The following is a 19,984-nucleotide window of genomic DNA, read 5'->3' as shown; positions in this document are numbered from 1 at the left end:
TGAACCGACCCGCGTTTCCACCACACGGCGCACTTTTAGAGGGATTTTGATGGTTAGAACCCAGGTAGTCGCGAGAAGCTCCAGCGTCCAGCACAGAGCCAATCAACCGCTCTGGGATGAAGCGGAACATCAACATCAGTGGACAGTGGGAGTCCAGTGGGCGGAGCTTTGGGAGGCCAATCGGAAGATCGTCTGTATTTCAGGTGGTCGCTAGGATGTTGCTAGGCAGTTGCTATGGTAACCCAGGTAGTCGCGAGAAACTCCAGCGTCCTGCACCCTGAGCCCTGACCTCAGCCCCACCCAACCGCTCTGGGATGAACCAGAACATCAACATCGGTGGACATGTGGAATCCCTACAGTCCCGTACACTCCTCCCTCCCGCGGACGAGCCAGACGTCGTCTGTGTGGGCGTCCGGCTGGATGATAGCAAGGCCGAGACTCGAACCTCTTCGGTAGCCAGGTTTCTGTAGAACTTCTTGATGGTGAGACGTTACTCTGGTTTCTGTCCTACAGCTAGAACCACCGGTAAGATCACAGTAACCGGATCCGCCGGCCGCTCGGTCGAGATCAGATGCCCCTACGAAGCCGGATGCGAAGGGGACCTGAAGTACCTGTGCAGAGGCGACTGTGCTAATGAGGACATTATTAAATCTAGCGGTCAGAAATTCTCTCTGTCTGATGACACAAGATCCAGAGTCTTCACCGTCACCATCTCTGGTCTGAGAGAAACCGATGGAAGAACGTACTGGTGTGTGGTACAGAAAGCACTTCTTGATATCTACACAGAGGTTCTCCTACAGGTCAGGACAGGTGAGTGTTGGATAGATGAAAGTCGAGCGTCCAGGGTTTGAATCACCAATGGTGCTAGAGTTAGGGTTCTTGTGTTTCACCCCCAGTTCAAGCGACCGCGCCACCTCCTGCACCCTCCACCACGACTCCTTCTGTCCATACATCAGCACCGACCACACCCACTCCAACAACCACAGGTAGGTCGTTCTCACCTGACCTCTTTTCCATAACGTGTCCGTCACGTGGTTCATCCTGTACCTGTGTTTTATTTCAGCTCCCTCAAGGGACGACACCGTCCAGACCGGTGCTCCTTTATCCTCGGGTATGTACGCTTAGCAACATCCTAGCAACCGCCTGAAATCACCTCAAAGGGATTTCTTGCAACTACAACACGTCATAACACGCGATGGATCCCATAACACGCGTCACAACACGTCACAACACACCATGGATCCCATAACACGTGTCACAACACGTCATAACACGCGATGGATCCCCTAACACGCGTCACAACACGTCATAACACTTTATAACACGTCATAACACTTCATAACACGTCATAACACTTCATAACATGCGATGGATCCCATAACACTTGTCACAACACTTCATAACACCTCATAACACGTCATAACACGTGATGGATCCCCTAACACGCGTCACAACACGTCATAACACGTCATAACACGCAACGGATCCCATAACATGCGTCACAACACTTCATAACACATCATGACACGTCATAACACTTCATAACACGTGATGGATCCCCTAACACTTGTCACAACACTTCATAACACCTCATAACATGTCATAACACGTGATGGATCCCCTAACACGCGTCACAACACGTCATAACACGTCATAACACTTCATAACACGTCACAACACTTCATAACACGCAACGGATCCCATAACATGCGTCACAACACTTCATAACACTTCAGAACACGTCATAACACTTCATAACACGTGATGGATCCCCTAACACTTGTCACAACACTTCATAACACCTCATAACACGTCATAACACGTAATGGCACGCGATGGATCCCCTAACACGCGTCACAACATGTCATAACACGTCATAACACTTCATAACACGCGATGGATCCCCTAACACGCGTCACAACACGTCATAAAACTTCATAACACGTCATAACACTTCATAACACGTCATAAAACACGTCATAACACTTCATAACACGCGATGGATCCCATAACACACATCACAACATGTCACAACACGTCATAACACGCGATGGATCCCATAACACGCATCACAAGACGTCATAACACGTGATGGATAATAACAGGACGTGTTGTATCATAACAACTGCTTAGCAACAACCTAGCAACCACCTGAAATATGGTTTTACTTGCCAAGAACATATTTATTTTTTTAATTTTTTTATTTAACCTTTATTTAACCAGGCAAGTCATTAAGAACTGCTTCTTATTTACAATGGCGACCTGGCAAAAGGCAAAGCCTCTTGAGGAACAATCATACAAACAAATTTACATAAGGCACTGAAAACAAACAATGATGATCACAATACAATAACACATAGTCGAATCACCCAGCAACAGTATAAAAGTAAAATCAATTTGTCATACAGCTGCATGTATCTCTTAAGATATCTGTAATTAGTTTTTAAAAAATGGTCTTAGAAGTATAAATTGCCAAGAACATATAAAATGTTGAGCATGTTTACGACTATAACGTACGCATGAGGTTAACCAATCAACTAGTGGATATAACTGTAACTACTCGGATACTGTAGCCTGGATCAGACGTTCATACATTATCACTGTGCTTTAATTCCAGCTCCCGTTCACACCGTCGTCGTCCCAGTGGTCGTCGTGCTGCTTCTGACCGGACTCGTTTTATTCTTTGTGTTATATAAACTACACAAGATAAGAGGTACTACTAAACACTACACACGTCACTGGACACACGTGGACACACAAGTGATACATTATTTAAAACCTATTTTCCTCGCAGGTCAAGAAGAACCTCCAAAGATCTCCAAAGAGGTGAGTACGAAGCCTTGGGTTAATCATGATGCCCTCAGAATAAAACGCTAAACTTCTTACTGTTCCAGGTGGATGAGGTTGATGGAGATGACCCCCCTGCTGAAGAAACCTACGAGAATCTACAAAGAGGAACCGACGATCTGGTTTACGAGAACTTCTGGCGTTAAATAAAATGCTTTTACACACGTGCATGAATGTTTATGTCTGTTATGTCCTCAACATGGCAGCAAACGCCTAAAAACGGTGCAACTCCACAGTTTATCTACTAAACAGCTTAATTCTTAATTCTGATCGATTTATTCAAGTACTGACTGGCTTGTGGTTGGACCTTGGCGCATGTTTAAGAAGTTTCCTAAGTAGGGGATTACTCTCCTTGGAGTCAAGCCGCCCCTTTGAGATGGTTTGGGCATCTTGCAAGATGGTCAGTCAGCTCCAGCTAGAGTTATCCCCTCAACCGGGTTATATTACGGCACTAACTGCCAACTTTCAAACAGTTCTCTAAACTAAAATAAGAAGTAATTTGAACTAAAATAATTGAGTAGGTCGAGTTCCCGTGTCATATTAAGTCATTTCAACAAATTCCGCTCGAACTTATTACACTAATACTAAACTAATTCCTCTGTGTTGGTGTAACTTACAATCGTACGTTTCCGATCCACAATACTAACTCATTTAGTTAACGCATGCGCACTCGGCACGTTTCCGAGAGATCGCTAGCATCGAGTAAAGCGGATAAAGGTCCGCGAATGTGAAGCTTTTGTTATTGTAGAAATATTAGCTGGAGAAATATGTGAAAATAAATGTAGAACAATGTTCGGAAGCCCAGAACTGCCGGGGGAGAGTAGAGCTGGTCGTTTTCTGGCAGTATGTTAGCGTGCTAGCTTGCTAATTTGTACTTATTTGGTTATTTTGTAAGCTATTTTGCTGTTAAATTGCATATTCTGTTTAATAAAGGTTTTTAATAATGCTCACTGTGTTTCATAACGATCGTTCTTTACAAGTTAAACATCTGGACTAGGGTGGCCAGGCGTCCGGCTTTAGGTCGGACAGTCCGGTTTTCCAGCTGCCAGTCCTCCGCCCACACAACGCTACGACGGACACTTAAAAATCCTCCTTTTGGAGTGAACTGGTTACATTTCTGATCAATATTATCTGTCATTGGCTCAGGTACATATCAAAACAGACGCTTCTGCTTCTGGCCAATCGCAGAAGGTCCGCCCTCTAAATGCTAGTCTGTGATTGGGTGGTTGAATTTCGCCCGCTCGCCCATGTCCCTCTGTTCCTGGTATGACGTCCTCCTTTTGTGACCATGAATGTGGCCACCCTAATCTGGACTCATTTTTTGAAGTTGTGAAGTTGTTTTTTTTTTTTAAAGTGTGGCCAATCATTGACGTCCTCATGAAGATGCCCAAGAGGTGTCTACTGAGCTGCGCTATTTTGAGGATCAGCTAGCAACCCAAAACTCGATTGAGAAGCACTACGTTCCATCTCGATGGTGACGGTGCAAGCAGAAGGTCCCAGGCATCTCTCTCCCTCGCAGCTTCTACCAGCTCCTCTGGTGGCATCCCCAGGTCTGATCCCTTCAGCAGGTCCTGGGTCGGTCTCCTCCTGGTCGGCCGTGCCTGGTACACCTACGAAGGGAGGCGTCCAGGATATAAATATGATGCCACACCTATTCTGCAGAAGCTGAATATGCAAATTGGGTAGCATCTATTTTTGGGAAGTTTATGAGCAACACAGCAGAACGGTAATGAGGTTACTGATAAGAGCGCTGGCGTGCAGCATGGAGAAGGTTCGTATCTTTGGTGGTGAGCCCATACTTGCCCTCAAGGACCGCCTCAAACGTCTTCCTGAGAGCCGGTGAGGACGGGATCACAGGAGAACTGTCTGTAAGCCCAGCAACGTTAGCTTTCACACATGCTCTTGCTGAGTAATTTGCAAGTCTTACACGGTCAGAAAAAAGGAAGTGAGAAGTGTTTCATCACTCTAATAGATGCAGCGAGTCGCAGAATCAGTCACAGAAACGGACCGGCGCAGCGTCGGAGTGTAACGAGTGCCACATTTTATCTTGTTCAACATGAAGAGTCTCCTCGTCTTCACCTTCTGTCTGATCTCAGGTAAGGTAGTAAGTAAGTAGGTGTTTGCTCAGGATAACGTTTGTCTTGATAGCTGGAGGGTTTGTCTGCATGTAGGATTAAATGTTTAGGACTTTTTGGTGACCCTCATTTGTCTGCAGCAAGGTTCTGGAACCCAGTATAGCCAGTATAATCAGAATCTGCATTCCTTGCTGATGGAAGTGCTTCACGATGCACGTACGAAGTTCTGTAGGCTTCGTCAGTCCCCAGGTCTTAGAAGTTAAGTCTTAGACTTCTTCAAATATAAGGATGTGGCAAACAGAGCTCAGATAATAGATCACTTCCTTCGATAACAGCTAATATTAGGCTTCCACGACTGTTCTGTATATCCTTGCTATCGGTCATCGTGAGGAGGTATATCAGGCAGCGGGTGAACATTTTACCCTCAAAGTTGATGTTAGAAGCAGGAAAAATCGACAAGTGTGATGATTTGCAGCTCTTGTGGGGTGTGTCCCGGTCTGCAGTGGTCAAGGAAGGAACAGCGGTAAACCGGTGACAGGGTCATGTGTGGCAAGTGTGGTCCGATCCAACAGACGAGCTCCTGTAGCTCAGACTGCTGAAGAAGTTCATGCTGGTTCTGATAGAAAGGTGTGAGAATACACAGGGCAGCAGTTTGTTGCGTATGGGGCTGCAGACCAGTCAGGGTGCCCACATTGACCAACAATTGGCACGTGAGCATGGAAGAAGGTGGCTTGATATGGCACCAGGTTTCTGCTGGAAAACCTTGTGTCCTGCCATCCATGTGGACGTTATTTGGTTTCCACACGTAGCACCTACCTAAGCATAGTTGCAGACCATGTTCACCATTTCATGGAGACGCTATTCCCCGTTGGCTGTGGCCTCGTTCAGCAGGATGATGCTGAAGCACAACGACCAGTTTGAGGTGCCTCCAAATTCCCCAGATCTCGATCCAGTCGAGCGTCTGTGGGACGTGGAGGCCCCACATCACAACTTACAGGAGAACAACTTAAAGGATCTGCTGCTGACATCTTGGTGCCGGATACCACAGCACACCTTCAGGGTTCTGGTGGAGTCCAGGCCTCGATGGGTCAGGGTGTGATCGGTGTAGTTCTTTACATGGTTCTTCAGGTTTCTGCAGAACTTTGCTTGACGTCATTATTATTTTTATTCCACAGCTGGAACTGCTGCTGATATAATCACAGTGAATGGATCCACCGGCGGCTCAGTCCGGATCAGATGCCCCTACGAAGCTGGATATGAATATTCCACAAAGTATCTGTGCAGAGGGAAATGTTCTGTGATTAAAGACATTCCTGTTGATTCTGTATTTGCTAAAGATAGGAGATTCTCTCTGAAAGACAACACAACAGCCAGAGTCTTCACCGTCACCATCACTGATCTGAGACCAGGCGATAAAGGAATGTACTGGTGTGCAGTACAGAGAACAATCAGTGATGCGTACACAGAGGTTCAGCTACAGGTTAGAACAGGTGAGTGTCACATGGATGATGATAATAATATAGTGAACATTATATATTAGGAGCTGCACCCTTAGTGCGGGTCCCAAGCTTGGGTTGTGTCAGGAAGTGTCTAGCCTCAGCATCGTCAAGTAGCCACTGCTGGACCCCTGAGCAAGACCCTCAACCCTCAACTGCTCAAGCTGCATTCAGTCATGATTATTTTGATTTCCACCCCTCAGTTCACCGAGGAATCACGTCACCTCCTCGTACACCCTTCACCACGAGTCCTTCTGTCAGTACATCAGCACCTGCTGAATCCTCTCCAGGAACCCCAGGTAGGTCATTCTCACCTGACCGCTATTCCATAACGTCTCCGTCACGTCATTCGTAAATTGTGTACCTGTTCTATTGTAGCTCACACAGGAAACAAAACTAACCAGACCAGCGCTGCTTCATCCACGGGTACGTACCTATCTATCACACTGGTGGTCCCAGAAGGGCGGGGTGTATCCCTGTTTTGTGGCGTGTTTTCGGCTGGGGGGGGGCTCACTGATGAATACACGGATGATTACATGTTCTAAAGTCGGAGTTTCCAAATTCTGTCCATACAGGAGGGAAGACGACGCTAACGGACCTCAAGGCTGGATCTGAAGGTCAGTAGGTGTTCCGTCCACGAAGTGCACACGTGGGCGCTTATTTGGGGGGGTTCCAGACCCACTGCGGCCCTGATCGGGATGAAAGCAGGTACTGCAGATGATAACCAGCGCAGGCCAGAGAGGCCGGCATTTTATATTTTAGTGTTAACGCTGTAGCCATGTTGCTAGGCGCTGTGGTTTGGCGAGTGTCAGCGACTTCCTGGAAACACACACACACACACAGCCAGCGCTCGGGTCATGTCGCAAGCTGCATTAACAAAACCACAATGCTACGTGGCTGAAAGTATATGGACGACCCTCTTAATAAATCGGAGCCCTGGTCTCAACCCAACTCAAGACTTTTGGGATGAATCGAACTCAGACTGTGAGCCAGGGCTTTCCCTCTCCTCCAGTATCAGTGCCTGACTGATCTCACTGTTGACCAAATGGGCACAAATTCCCATAAAGTCGTAAAGTTGTAGCAAGGCTTCCCAGAAGACCTTGAAAACGGGACATCCGACAGGCTCGTGGTCAGGTACATGCACCTAGACATTTTGGGGACGCCCATCGGTGCCCTCTCAGTGCATGTCCCACGCTCTGGCTCCGCTGTGGCCGGCGGAATCATCGTCAGTCCTGGTCATTACAAACGGTCAGAATTTTAAATCTGATTGGCTGATTCTGATTGTGCTTCATGGTTTCAGGTTCCACTGTGATCATCACGGCTGTGGGTGTGATCCTGGTGCTGCTTCTGATTGGTCTCCTCATATTTATAGTGATACTTCAAAGGAAGAGGAAACAAGGTACAGACACTCACTATATAACACTACATACCTTCAAATATCACTACACACCACTATATAACACTACATACCCACTACACAACACTGTGTACCACTGTATACCCACTACACACCACTACATACCTCTAAATATCACTACACACCACTGTATAACACTACATACCTTCAAATATCACTACACACCACTATATAACACTACATACCCACTAATCAACACTGTGTACCACTGTATACCCACTACACACCACTACATACCTCTAAATATCACTACACACCACTGTATAACACTACATACCTTCAAATATCACTACACACCACTATATAACACTACATACCCACTACACAACACTGTGTACCACTGTATACCCACTACACACCACTACATACCTCTAAATATCACTACACACCACTACATACCTCTAAATATCACTACACACCACTGTATACCCCTACTCACCACTACATACCTCTAAATATCACTACACACCACTATGTAACACTACATACCCACTACACAACACTGTGTACCACTGTATACCCCTACTCACCACTACATACCTCTAAATATCACTACACACCACTACATACCTCTAAATATCACTACACACCACTGTATACCCCTACTCACCACTACATACCTCTAAATATCACTACACACCACTATGTAACACTACATACCCACTACACAACACTGTGTACCACTGTATACCCCTACTCACCACTACATACCTCTAAATATCACTACACACCACTACATACCTCTAAATATCACTACACACCACTGTATACCCCTACTCACCACTACATACCTCTAAATATCACTACACACCACTATGTAACACTACATACCCACTACACAACACTGTGTACCACTGTATACCCCTACTCACCACTACATACCTCTAAATATCACTACACACCACTACATACCTCTAAATATCACTACACACCACTGTATACCCCTACTCACCACTACATACCTCTAAATATCACTACACACCACTACATACCTCTAAATATCACTACACACCACTGTATACCCCTACTCACCACTACATACCTCTAAATATCACTACACACCACTACATACCTCTAAATATCACTACACACCACTACATACCTCTAAATATCACTACACACCACTACATACCTCTAAATATCACTACACACCACTGTATAACACTACATACCTTCAAATATCACTACACACCACTATATAACACTACATACCCACTACACAACACTGTGTACCACTGTATACCCACTACACACCACTACATACCTCTAAATATCACTACACACCACTACATACCTCTAAATATCACTACACACCACTGTATACCCCTACTCACCACTACATACCTCTAAATATCACTACACACCACTTTGTAACACTACATACCCACTACACAACACTGTGTACCACTGTATACCCACTACACACCACTACATACCTCTAAATATCACTACACACCACTGTATACCCCTACTCACCACTACATACCTCTAAATATCACTACACACCACTACATACCTCTAAATATCACTACACACCACTATATAACACTACATACCTTCAAATATCACTACACACCACTATATAACACTACATACCCACTACACAACACTGTGTACCACTGTATACCCACTACACACCACTACATACCTCTAAATATCACTACACACCACTGTATACCTCTAAATATCCCTACACACCACTACATACCTCTAAATATCACTACACACCACTGTATACCCCTACTCACCACTACATACCTCTAAATATCACTACACACCACTACATACCTCTAAATATCACTACACACCACTATATAACACTACATACCTTCAAATATCACTACACACCACTATATAACACTACATACCCACTACACAACACTGTGTACCACTGTATACCCACTACACACCACTACATACCTCTAAATATCACTACACACCACTACATACCTCTAAATATCACTACACACCACTACATACCTCTAAATATCACTACACACCACTGTATACCCCTACTCACCAATACATACCTCTAAATATCACTACACACCACTACATACCTCTAAATATCACTACACACCACTATATAACACTACATACCCACTACACAACACTGTGTACCACTGTATACTCACTACACACCACTACATACCTCTAAATACCTCTAAATATCAACACACACCACTATATACCCACTATATACCACTATATACCTTAAAATGTCACTACACACCACTGTATACCACTACACAACACTGTGTACCACTGTATACCCACTACACACTACTACACACCACTGTATACCACTACACACCACTGTATACCACTACACAACACTGTGTACCACTGTATACCCACTACACACTACTACACACCACTGTATACCACTACACACCTCTAAATATCATTACACAACACTACATACCCACTATATACCACTAAATACACACTATATACCACTATATACACGCTATATATCACTAAATACCACTACACAACACTACATACCCACTATATATCACTAAATACACACTATATACCACTATATACACGCTATATATCACTAAATACCACTACACAACACTACATACCCACTATATATCACTACATACACACTATATACCACTATATACACGCTATATATCACTAAACACCACTACACAACACTACATACCCACTATATATCACTACATACAAACTATATACCACTATATACACGCTATATATCACTAAATACCACTACACAACACTACATACACACTATATACCACTGCATACACACTATATACCACTATATACACCTTATATATCACTAAATACCACTAAACAACACTACATACACACTATATACCACTATATACACGCTATATATCACTAAACACCACTACACAACACTACATACCCACTATATACCACTACATACACACTATATACACGCTATATATCACTAAATACCACTACACAACACTACATACACACTATATATCACTATATAACACTATACACACTACATACCACTATATTCCCACTACACATCATTGTATACCCTCTACATACCACTATTACCTACTACACAACACAACATACCCACTACACATCACTATATACCCACTACAAGCCACTAAATACCACTACACACCAGTAAATACCAACTACACACCACTATATACCATTATATACCTACTACACATCACTATAGACCCACTACATACCCACAACATGCCATTATATACCTAATAAAAACAACTACATACCACTAACCAACACTACACAACACTGCATACCCACTATATTCCACTACATACACACTACACATCACTATAGACACTACATACCCACATGTCACTTTATACCTACTAAAACCCACTACATACCACTATATACCCACTGTCACTATATATCTACTAAAAACCACTACATACCACTAATCAACACTACACACCACTATATACCCACTATATTCCACTACACAGTACTACACTACATAATACCACACCACTAAAAAACCCACTACACACATACAGTGTATCACAAAAGTGAGTACACCCCTCACATTTCTGCAGATATTTAAGTATATCTTTTCATGGGACAACACTGACAAAATGACACTTTGACACAATGAAAAGTAGTCTGTGTGCAGCTTATATAACAGTGTAAATTTATTCTTCCCTCAAAATAACTCAATATACAGCCATTAATGTCTAAACCACCGGCAACAAAAGTGAGTACACCCCTAAGAGACTACACCCCTAAATGTCCAAATTGAGCACTGCTTGTCATTTTCCCTCCAAAATGTCATGTGATTTGTTAGTGTTACTAGGTCTCGGGTGTGCATAGGGAGCAGGTGTGTTCAATTTAGTAGTACAGCTCTCACACTCTCTCATACTGGTCACTGAAAGTTCCAACATGGCACCTCATGGCAAAGAACTCTCTGAGGATCTTAAAAGACGAATTGTTGCGCTACATGAAGATGGCCAAGGCTACAAGAAGATTGCCAACACCCTGAAACTGAGCTGCAGCACAGTGGCCAAGATCATCCAGCGTTTTAAAAGAGCAGGGTCCACTCAGAACAGACCTCGCGTTGGTCGTCCAAAGAAGCTGAGTGCACGTGCTCAGCGTCACATCCAACTGCTGTCTTTGAAAGATAGGCGCAGGAGTGCTGTCAGCATTGCTGCAGAGATTGAAAAGGTGGGGGGTCAGCCTGTCAGTGCTCAGACCATACGCCGCACACTACATCAAATTGGTCTGCATGGCTGTCACCCCAGAAGGAAGCCTCTTCTGAAGTCTCTACACAAGAAAGCCCGCAAACAGTTTGCTGAAGACATGTCAACAAAGGACATGGATTACTGGAACCATGTCCTATGGTCTGATGAGACCAAGATTAATTTGTTTGGTTCAGATGGTCTCAAGCATGTGTGGCGGCAATCAGGTGAGGAGTACAAAGATAAGTGTGTCATGCCTACAGTCAAGCATGGTGGTGGGAATGCCATGGTCTGGGGCTGCATGAGTGCAGCAGGTGTTGGGGAGTTACATTTCATTGAGGGACACATGAACTCCAATATGTACTGTGAAATACTGAAGCAGAGCATGATCCCCTCCCTCCGGAAACTGGGTCGCAGGGCAGTGTTCCAGCATGATAATGACCCCAAACACACCTCTAAGACGACCACTGCTTTATTGAAGAGGCTGAGGGTAAAGGTGATGGACTGGCCAAGCATGTCTCCAGACCTAAACCCAAGAGAACATCTTTGGGGCATCCTCAAGCGGAAGGTGGAGGAGCGCAAAGTCTCGAATATCCGCCAGCTCCGTGATGTCGTCATGGAGGAGTGGAAAAGCATTTCAGTGGCAACCTGTGAAGCTCTGGTAAACTCCATGCCCAGGAGAGTTAAGGCAGTTCTGTGAAATAATGGTGGCCACACAAAATATTGACACTTCAGGAACTTTCACTAAGGGGTGTACTCACTTTTGTTGCCGGTGGTTTAGACATTAATGGCTGTATATTGAGTTATTTTAAGGGAAGAATAAATTTACACTGTTATATAAGCTGCACACAGACTACTTTTCATTGTGTCAAAGTGTCATTTTGTCAGTGTTGTCCCATGAAAAGATATACTTAAATATCTGCAGAAATGTGAGGGGTGTACTCACTTTTGTGATACACTGTATATATATATATATATGTATATATTGTATATATACCAACTACACACCACTATATACACATAAAATACCACTACACACCCACTACATAACACTACAGACCCCTGATAATCACACTGCTGTATTTTTCACATCCTTTCTCATGCTTAAGAACACGGCGCTTCGCTCTAACGCACCGCTGATTTCAGTTCTAACGCTTCACACACGGACCGGTGAGCAACGAGCGTGTCCACAGAATTACGGAATCTGGGCAGATGCGGTGTTGCGTAAAGCCTGCGGTGGTGCAGATGTGCAAAACCGGAATATTAACATCATACTTCATACATCAGCTCAGATTAACACGCGTCATTTATAACTCATAGTGAGGAAACAGGAAGTTTGGCTTGTTCTTCTTTCACGTGTCGGGTACACAGTGTTCATTCTGAGGTTGCGCTGTAGATGCTCAGTGTTGGCATATTTAAAACCACCCATAGCCTACACTGGGTCTTTAAGAACAGACACTACACACCCACTACACATCACTACATACCCACTACACACCACAAATAATTACAATATACCACTACACACCACTACATACCCACTACATACCCACTACACATCACACATAATCACAATATACCACTACACACCACTAGACACCCACTACACATCACAAATAATCACAATATACCACTACACACCACTACATACCCACTACACACCACAAATAATCACAATATACCACTACACACCACTAGACACCCACTACACATCACAAATAATCACAATATACCACTACACACCACTACATACCCACTACACACCACAAATAATCACAATATACCACTACACATCACTAGACACCCACTACACATCACAAATAATCACAATATACCACTACACACCACTACATACCCACTACACACCACAAATAATCACAATATACCACTACACATCACTAGACACCCACTACACATCACAAATAATCACAATATACCACTACACACCACTACATACCCACTACACACCACAAATAATCACAATATACCACTACACACCACTAGACATCCACTACACATCACAAATAATCACAATATACCACTACACACCACTACATACTCCACTAGAGGGCGCCCAGCTGACCGGTGGCAGAGTGGGTGTGTAGTGGGCATAATTGTGTGGGGGTATAGGAAGGGCTCAGTAGACTGTGCACAGTATAGCAGTGCTGCCGGGCACCACTAGGGGTCCCTAGCGGGAGGAAAAGGGGGTGAAATGTCTACACAACATTTAAATAACGTTTGTTCTGTCCTAGGCATGTCACAGAACCCAAAACCCAAACCATCCCTCCCGGGCTCCTCCAACAACAACCCGGTGAGTCTTATCATGCTAATCAGCTAACTAATGGAACTCGCTATTTACCACCAGTGGTGGGGCTAGAACCAGCGACCTTTTGATTATTAGTCCAGTACTAGTCCTTAACCATTATGACTTTATTGCTTCCTCCTCAGGGTGCACCAGACGTCGTGGACTACGAGGAGGTCAACAACGCCTTCTACTCCAGCGTCAATCCCCCCGCGAGCACCTCGGATTCCACCATGTGTCTATACGACAACGTCGGGTTACCCACGAGCCCCACTTTGAACGGTCTGTACACCGTCGCCCAAAAGCCATCAGACGACCCCGGTCAGGACTTTTACTCGACGGCCCAATTACCCACAGGTCCCACCGAGTCTCCCGAGTCTAGTAGCCTAACCTACACGCAGATAAGCTTCCCCGACGCTGACGCCGCCGCCCCGAGGGTCATCTTCAAGAAGGAGGACGCGTGTGTCTACGATAACGTCAATATCGCCACCGGGTGAGGAGGAGGGGTGTTCCTCACAACTGCAGCAGTCACGACCCCCGCTGGCTGAGACGGTCAGGGGTGAAGGTCTGCAGCAGTTGAGCCGAAATACAAACTGGATAATTGGATATGACTAAATTGGGCACGCGTCAATCCCGTACCTTGTAGCTAACGACTAGATGCTAAGCCGCTATATCTGGTCTATAAATCACTGAACTGATACTGTTAAAGATTATAAAGCCAACATGTCTCTGGGTCCACTGTCATGAGACGCTGCTCCCACCTAGTGGTGATAGGAGACAATAGCACCCGAAATGGCCCAGATTGCCCCTTATTGCGTTCCACTTCCTCTCTACTGATGCCAATCCCCGGCCCGATTGAGGAGAGCGAGACTGACACACGCCCCCTCGACATGTGTGCAGTACCGACATCCCTTGACCCTGCGCAGACGCCATCAATCGGCCAGCGGAGGTCCTGGTTGGGTCAGTTATGAGAGAGTCCCTCGTCCGGCTCCCACCCTGTTGTCCGTGTAGGCGCCCAGCCCAGCCGACAGCTTTGCTTAGCATTACGTTTTAAATCTGTTTTATTTAACTGCACGATGTTTAGCATTGCACTTGTCCCATTTTGCTATATTTATTCTATGATTGTTTTTATTTTCTTGTATATTTATATTATTGCTTTATATTATATAAATTAACCTGTATTTAAACTCAAGCTGCAATAACGATAATAAAAAATGGAAAGTTTACGTCAATACTTCACTGTCCAGCCTTGAACCGTCACAAAATACGAGTCAGAGTCAAGTCAGGAGTCAATATAATAAACATAAAACATATATTGGAAATGTAGCGTAGAAATAAAGAAATAATCTGTAAGTTCAGATAAAAAACAACAACATTAGTGACTGTATTTAGCCGTTTTACTTTTCTAGTCATTGTGCAAAACAAAAGCGCTCGATAAATCATGTCACAGCGGCCGAAATCCAAAACACAGCAAAAAAAAAATCATAACCGCTGCTTACCTGAGCTTCTGTTCTTCCAGATGCTATTACATTTATAGCGTGCGTCCCATTAGGAATAGAATCCGTTATTTTGTAAATGTGCTTATAATTAAAATCCTCCAAACTTTTCCCGGTTGTGAAGTAAAACAGGAAGTGGTTAGAAAGCCGATCGAGCGTTTCATTACCACGTCATCTGTGTGACGCAAACTGAATAAATGCAAATAACAGCATTTCTTACTAACAATTACAATCAGAAGGATTCTGTAGGAGCGTTCCATTCACCCCGGTTGTTCCTGTGAAGTGCACTACGTAGGGTATTCCACTATTCCACAAAGGGAACAAAAATGTTCAAATGAAGTGAACTTCAGACTGTGTAGGGAGCGACGCTTCATCACTACGCCGGAAGCTGGCTTGAACATTTACACGTTGTGTGTGTTGTGGGTTAGGACAGCCGAAACAGGTTAAACATCAAAAGTAACTGATGTTAACACGTGCTGATGCTAGAGACTCTTGTTGTTTACGAGTCATGAATCGAGTCAGAGTCATTTGAAACGAGTCAGAGTCAAGTCTCTCTGTCAATCCTGGTTATAAGTGCTTCTGTTCTGCCCAAATTCATCTGTTGTTGTTTTAGTACAACAGGATCCCCCCATCAAATCAAACAGTTCGTCTCATTTGTAGTGCTTTGAAAATATCAGCGGCAACCTGGCTCACAATTCCAGAGTCAGAGTCTCAAGTATAAAATAAAGAAGCCAGATGCCGTTCAGCTATAAAGTCGCTTCAACTTTAATTTGAAATACAGAACAGAAACAAAGGCAACAACAAGCTGAAATAAACGTATCATATTTATACGGACGGCTCAGAAGACGAACCGGACGTGGTTCTCAGGAAGCGCGACCTTTACGTCTACATCTTCTTAGGATTCTCGGGATGATCCGCAGTTCGATCGGTACCTGCGGTGCAGGGGGCGGGTTGAACCTCGGGACCGTGTACGTCGGTGCTGTAGAGGTTCTGAGGCGTGGCTTCGAGCGGTGGAGCCGAGGGCGTGGCAGTCTTGTCGCCTGCGCAGAGAGCTGCGATGAATTTGGCGTCTTTGATCTCCTCGTAGTCGTCGACGGTGTGTCCGAGCTGGGAGGGAAACGGTAAAGGTAGATGAGGAAACAAATGGACACGTGCAAGAAGAACTGCAGATGTAAATGCTGCAGAAAGGGCGTCTACAAAGTGCCCAAAACATCAAGGGTCTGAAAACTTTTGTACATTTGATGACCCGCCAATAATAAGAAGGGTTGCCCACATACTTATGGGCATATATTGTGCATATTCATATTCCCCCACCCTACCAAGCAATCGCACGGTTACATGATATGACATCACATCACTGATTATGACATCACTGCATTAGAGCTCTGAGTGGTTTGATACTTTACCTGCATGTTATTGTCGTAAACGGTGCTCAGCGAGGAGCCGTGATCTACAGAAAACAGAAACAGGTACCAACTCATTATCGTTGTTTACAAAAACAAACTCTGGGCGCAGGGCAGGAATCCTCTGAAAGGATGGAGGATCACTCGCTAGCCAGTCTACCTTCTGCATGTTCTGGGAGGTGGACGCAAAACTGAGAGGCCAATGGGAATCCAAACCTCTCGCAGACCTCGTGTTAGGGATATATAGGGTGACAATCCGTGCTCCTAAACTAGCAGTGGCGTGGTGGCACGGCAGGATGATGGGGGTGCCCTAGTGAGACATGGGTACTGGGAAGCTAGGTTTGACCCTAGACGTTGGTCAATCTAAGTGTCTTTCCATTAGATGCTCCAGTTACCCTTTACCTCTGAAAGCATGTAGAGTCCAGGGTACCAGTCGGGTACCTACACTATGTGGCTGAAGGTATCTCGACACCTAAACGGAAATGTAGACGTGTCTTACTGGAGTTTGCTCCATTATTTCCCCTATGCAGCTTTAACATTCTCCACTCTCGGAAAGGCCTTTGGGAATTTGGCTTGCGGTTGTGGATTGGGGTGCATACTTTACCCCTGCGCCACCTGACCACCCTACGAAGTGACCTACAGGTATGACCTTGCTCAGAGGTCCAACAGTGGCAGCTTGGCGATGAAGTCCAGTATCTTCACCGCCGAGCTACCCTGCCCTACCGAGTGCCAAATGTAATGTGTGTAATTACAAGGGCCGGTAATGGGCTGCCGCCGTTTCCATCTCCAGAAGTAGTAGAGGACAATGCCCACCAGTATGAGAACCACCAGTACAGAGAGAACAATGATGGCTGAGGAACCTGCAAATAGAGAGAACCCGTTACAAACGTCTAATGAAGGATGTACGGCTAGTTTTATCGACCGCTATTCTTACCTGATTGTGACTGTTGGAATAACATCGTTGAAGATGATGATACAGATGATGATGTAGATGATGATGAAGATGATGAGGAGGAGGATGACGATATTGTTGAGGTCCTTGTTGTTATTGTTGTGCGTGTTTTGGGTGCTTCGGTGGTTCTGTCGTTTTGGTTTTGATCTGCAATGTCTGAAGAACATAGACATCTTCACCGTCCAGGCTCGATCACTGCTTGTTTGCTTTACACACCACATTATCCCACTTCATCCTTACGTGTGACTCCCAAACTACCTGCTGCACCTCAGCGCCACACTATGCGATGTAGCCAAAGGTCGTTGGACGCTGAATGGCAAAACCATGGGCATATGCGCTTTCTTTGCATCTAGAACAGACTCCACCCCTCTGAGAAAGGTTTCCACAACCTTTAGGACCTCTAGTTCTCATTACAGCAGGGGTTCCTACCCTTCCGTTAATCATTTTATCTCTAGTACCTTGAACAACGCCAATTTATTGATTGATTTATTATTTTCGATGTAAACCTTCCTATCTTTAAATATTGAAATATTATCCAGCTTGAAAAACAGTTGCTTACCATTTCCTTTGTCTGTATTGTGCTTTTTACATCTCACTCCTGCATTAAAAAAAACCACACAGAGTTAAACAAATCAAAAATAAATACACACTAAGAACAAAAAGACACGTCACGTCTACTAACTTTGATTCTACCCCTTTTTGGTCCACTGTCCCCACATAGGCCAACACTTCGGCCACAGTATTGTTCTACCTTGGTTCAGCATCCTGGACACTTGATTAAATACAAATCTTGCAGGCACAACCTGCCCTATTACAGCTGTCCCGACTCTTCCGGAATTGGGTACATTATAAGGACAGGGGTAGCCTAGTGGGTAGAGATATGGGGTACCAACAGAACCACACAGCTCACACATCTTCTTTGCTGTGGGCGTGTCGTATAATGACCCCCAGCTTCCAAAAAAGTTAGGATATACACAGATCGGGCATAACATTATGACCACCTTCCTAATATTGCCTTGGTCGTCCTTTTGCTGCCAAAACAGCCCTGCAACTGCGATGCACCTTTCTATCAGAACCGGCATTAACTTCTTCGGCAGTTTGTTGGATCGGACCACACGGGCATCGATGAGCCTTGGCCGCCCATGACCCTTCCTGACCACTGCATACCAGCACACACCCCACAAGAGCTGCAGTTGTGGAGATGCTCCGACCCAGTCGCCTAGCCATCACAATTTGGCCTTATAAATAAAATACAATGAAACTAAGCAGACCGAGTTCTTACCTGGGATCAGATGAAGCGCGAGGACGAGCAGGAAGACGTACCGAAGCTTTCCTGCTCCTAAAAGCTGCATTTTCGTTCAAGCTACAGAGCCGTCTGGATGGTTTTGCCCAAACAGCAAATTAAGTGCCTTGTTACTTCCTCTACCTTCTGATCACCTTCCTCTTTCCTGCTTACCTGTCCTAGTAGACCGCAGGTATTCTGTTCGTCCTTTGGGAATCGGGACACTAATTCGTCGACCTTATTCTTTACAGAACATAAAGGACTGGATTATTTTATTACTTTTATTTAATTTAGTAATCAGACATCTCCAGATGACACCTGTGTTCCACTATAAAACATACAAAATTAGGTTTGTATTTGACCACACAAAGGAAGCAGAAATAAGCAGAACAAAAACGACTTCCTCTACCCAGTCTGACATTCAGGCATTTCTCAAAACTGTAAATTCTGAACTTCTCTTTTTACATGCACAACTAAAATCAAAGAGTTTGGAGTGACCTGAATTGATTAAA

General features: G+C 44.6%; 1 protein-coding gene and 1 long non-coding RNA gene across 2 annotated transcripts; both read left to right on the top strand.

The window, feature by feature from the left end:
* The first annotated feature begins 2,627 nt into the window (after positions 1-2,627).
* On the top strand, positions 2,628-3,003 carry LOC134329488 (uncharacterized). Its single transcript, XR_010014883.1, has 3 exons — positions 2,628-2,713; positions 2,795-2,826; positions 2,895-3,003. It is a non-coding gene; the product is annotated as an uncharacterized LOC134329488 (long non-coding RNA).
* Positions 3,004-4,882: 1,879 nt separating this feature from the next.
* On the top strand, positions 4,883-15,571 carry LOC134329464 (CMRF35-like molecule 3). Its single transcript, XM_063010748.1, has 8 exons — positions 4,883-4,943; positions 6,098-6,412; positions 6,622-6,717; positions 6,797-6,844; positions 6,994-7,035; positions 7,719-7,817; positions 14,290-14,348; positions 14,486-15,571. Exons 1-8 carry the CDS (start codon positions 4,904-4,906, stop codon positions 14,834-14,836), a joined length of 1,050 nt encoding a protein of 349 aa, XP_062866818.1. The 5' UTR covers positions 4,883-4,903; the 3' UTR covers positions 14,837-15,571.
* Positions 15,572-19,984: the final 4,413 nt, after the last annotated feature.

The sequence above is a fragment of the Trichomycterus rosablanca genome, chromosome 15 (assembly GCF_030014385.1).
Source record: "Trichomycterus rosablanca isolate fTriRos1 chromosome 15, fTriRos1.hap1, whole genome shotgun sequence".
NCBI lineage: Eukaryota > Metazoa > Chordata > Actinopteri > Siluriformes > Trichomycteridae > Trichomycterus > Trichomycterus rosablanca.
Note: the sequence above shows the minus strand (reverse complement) of the source record. Positions and strands in the feature narration are given on the sequence as shown.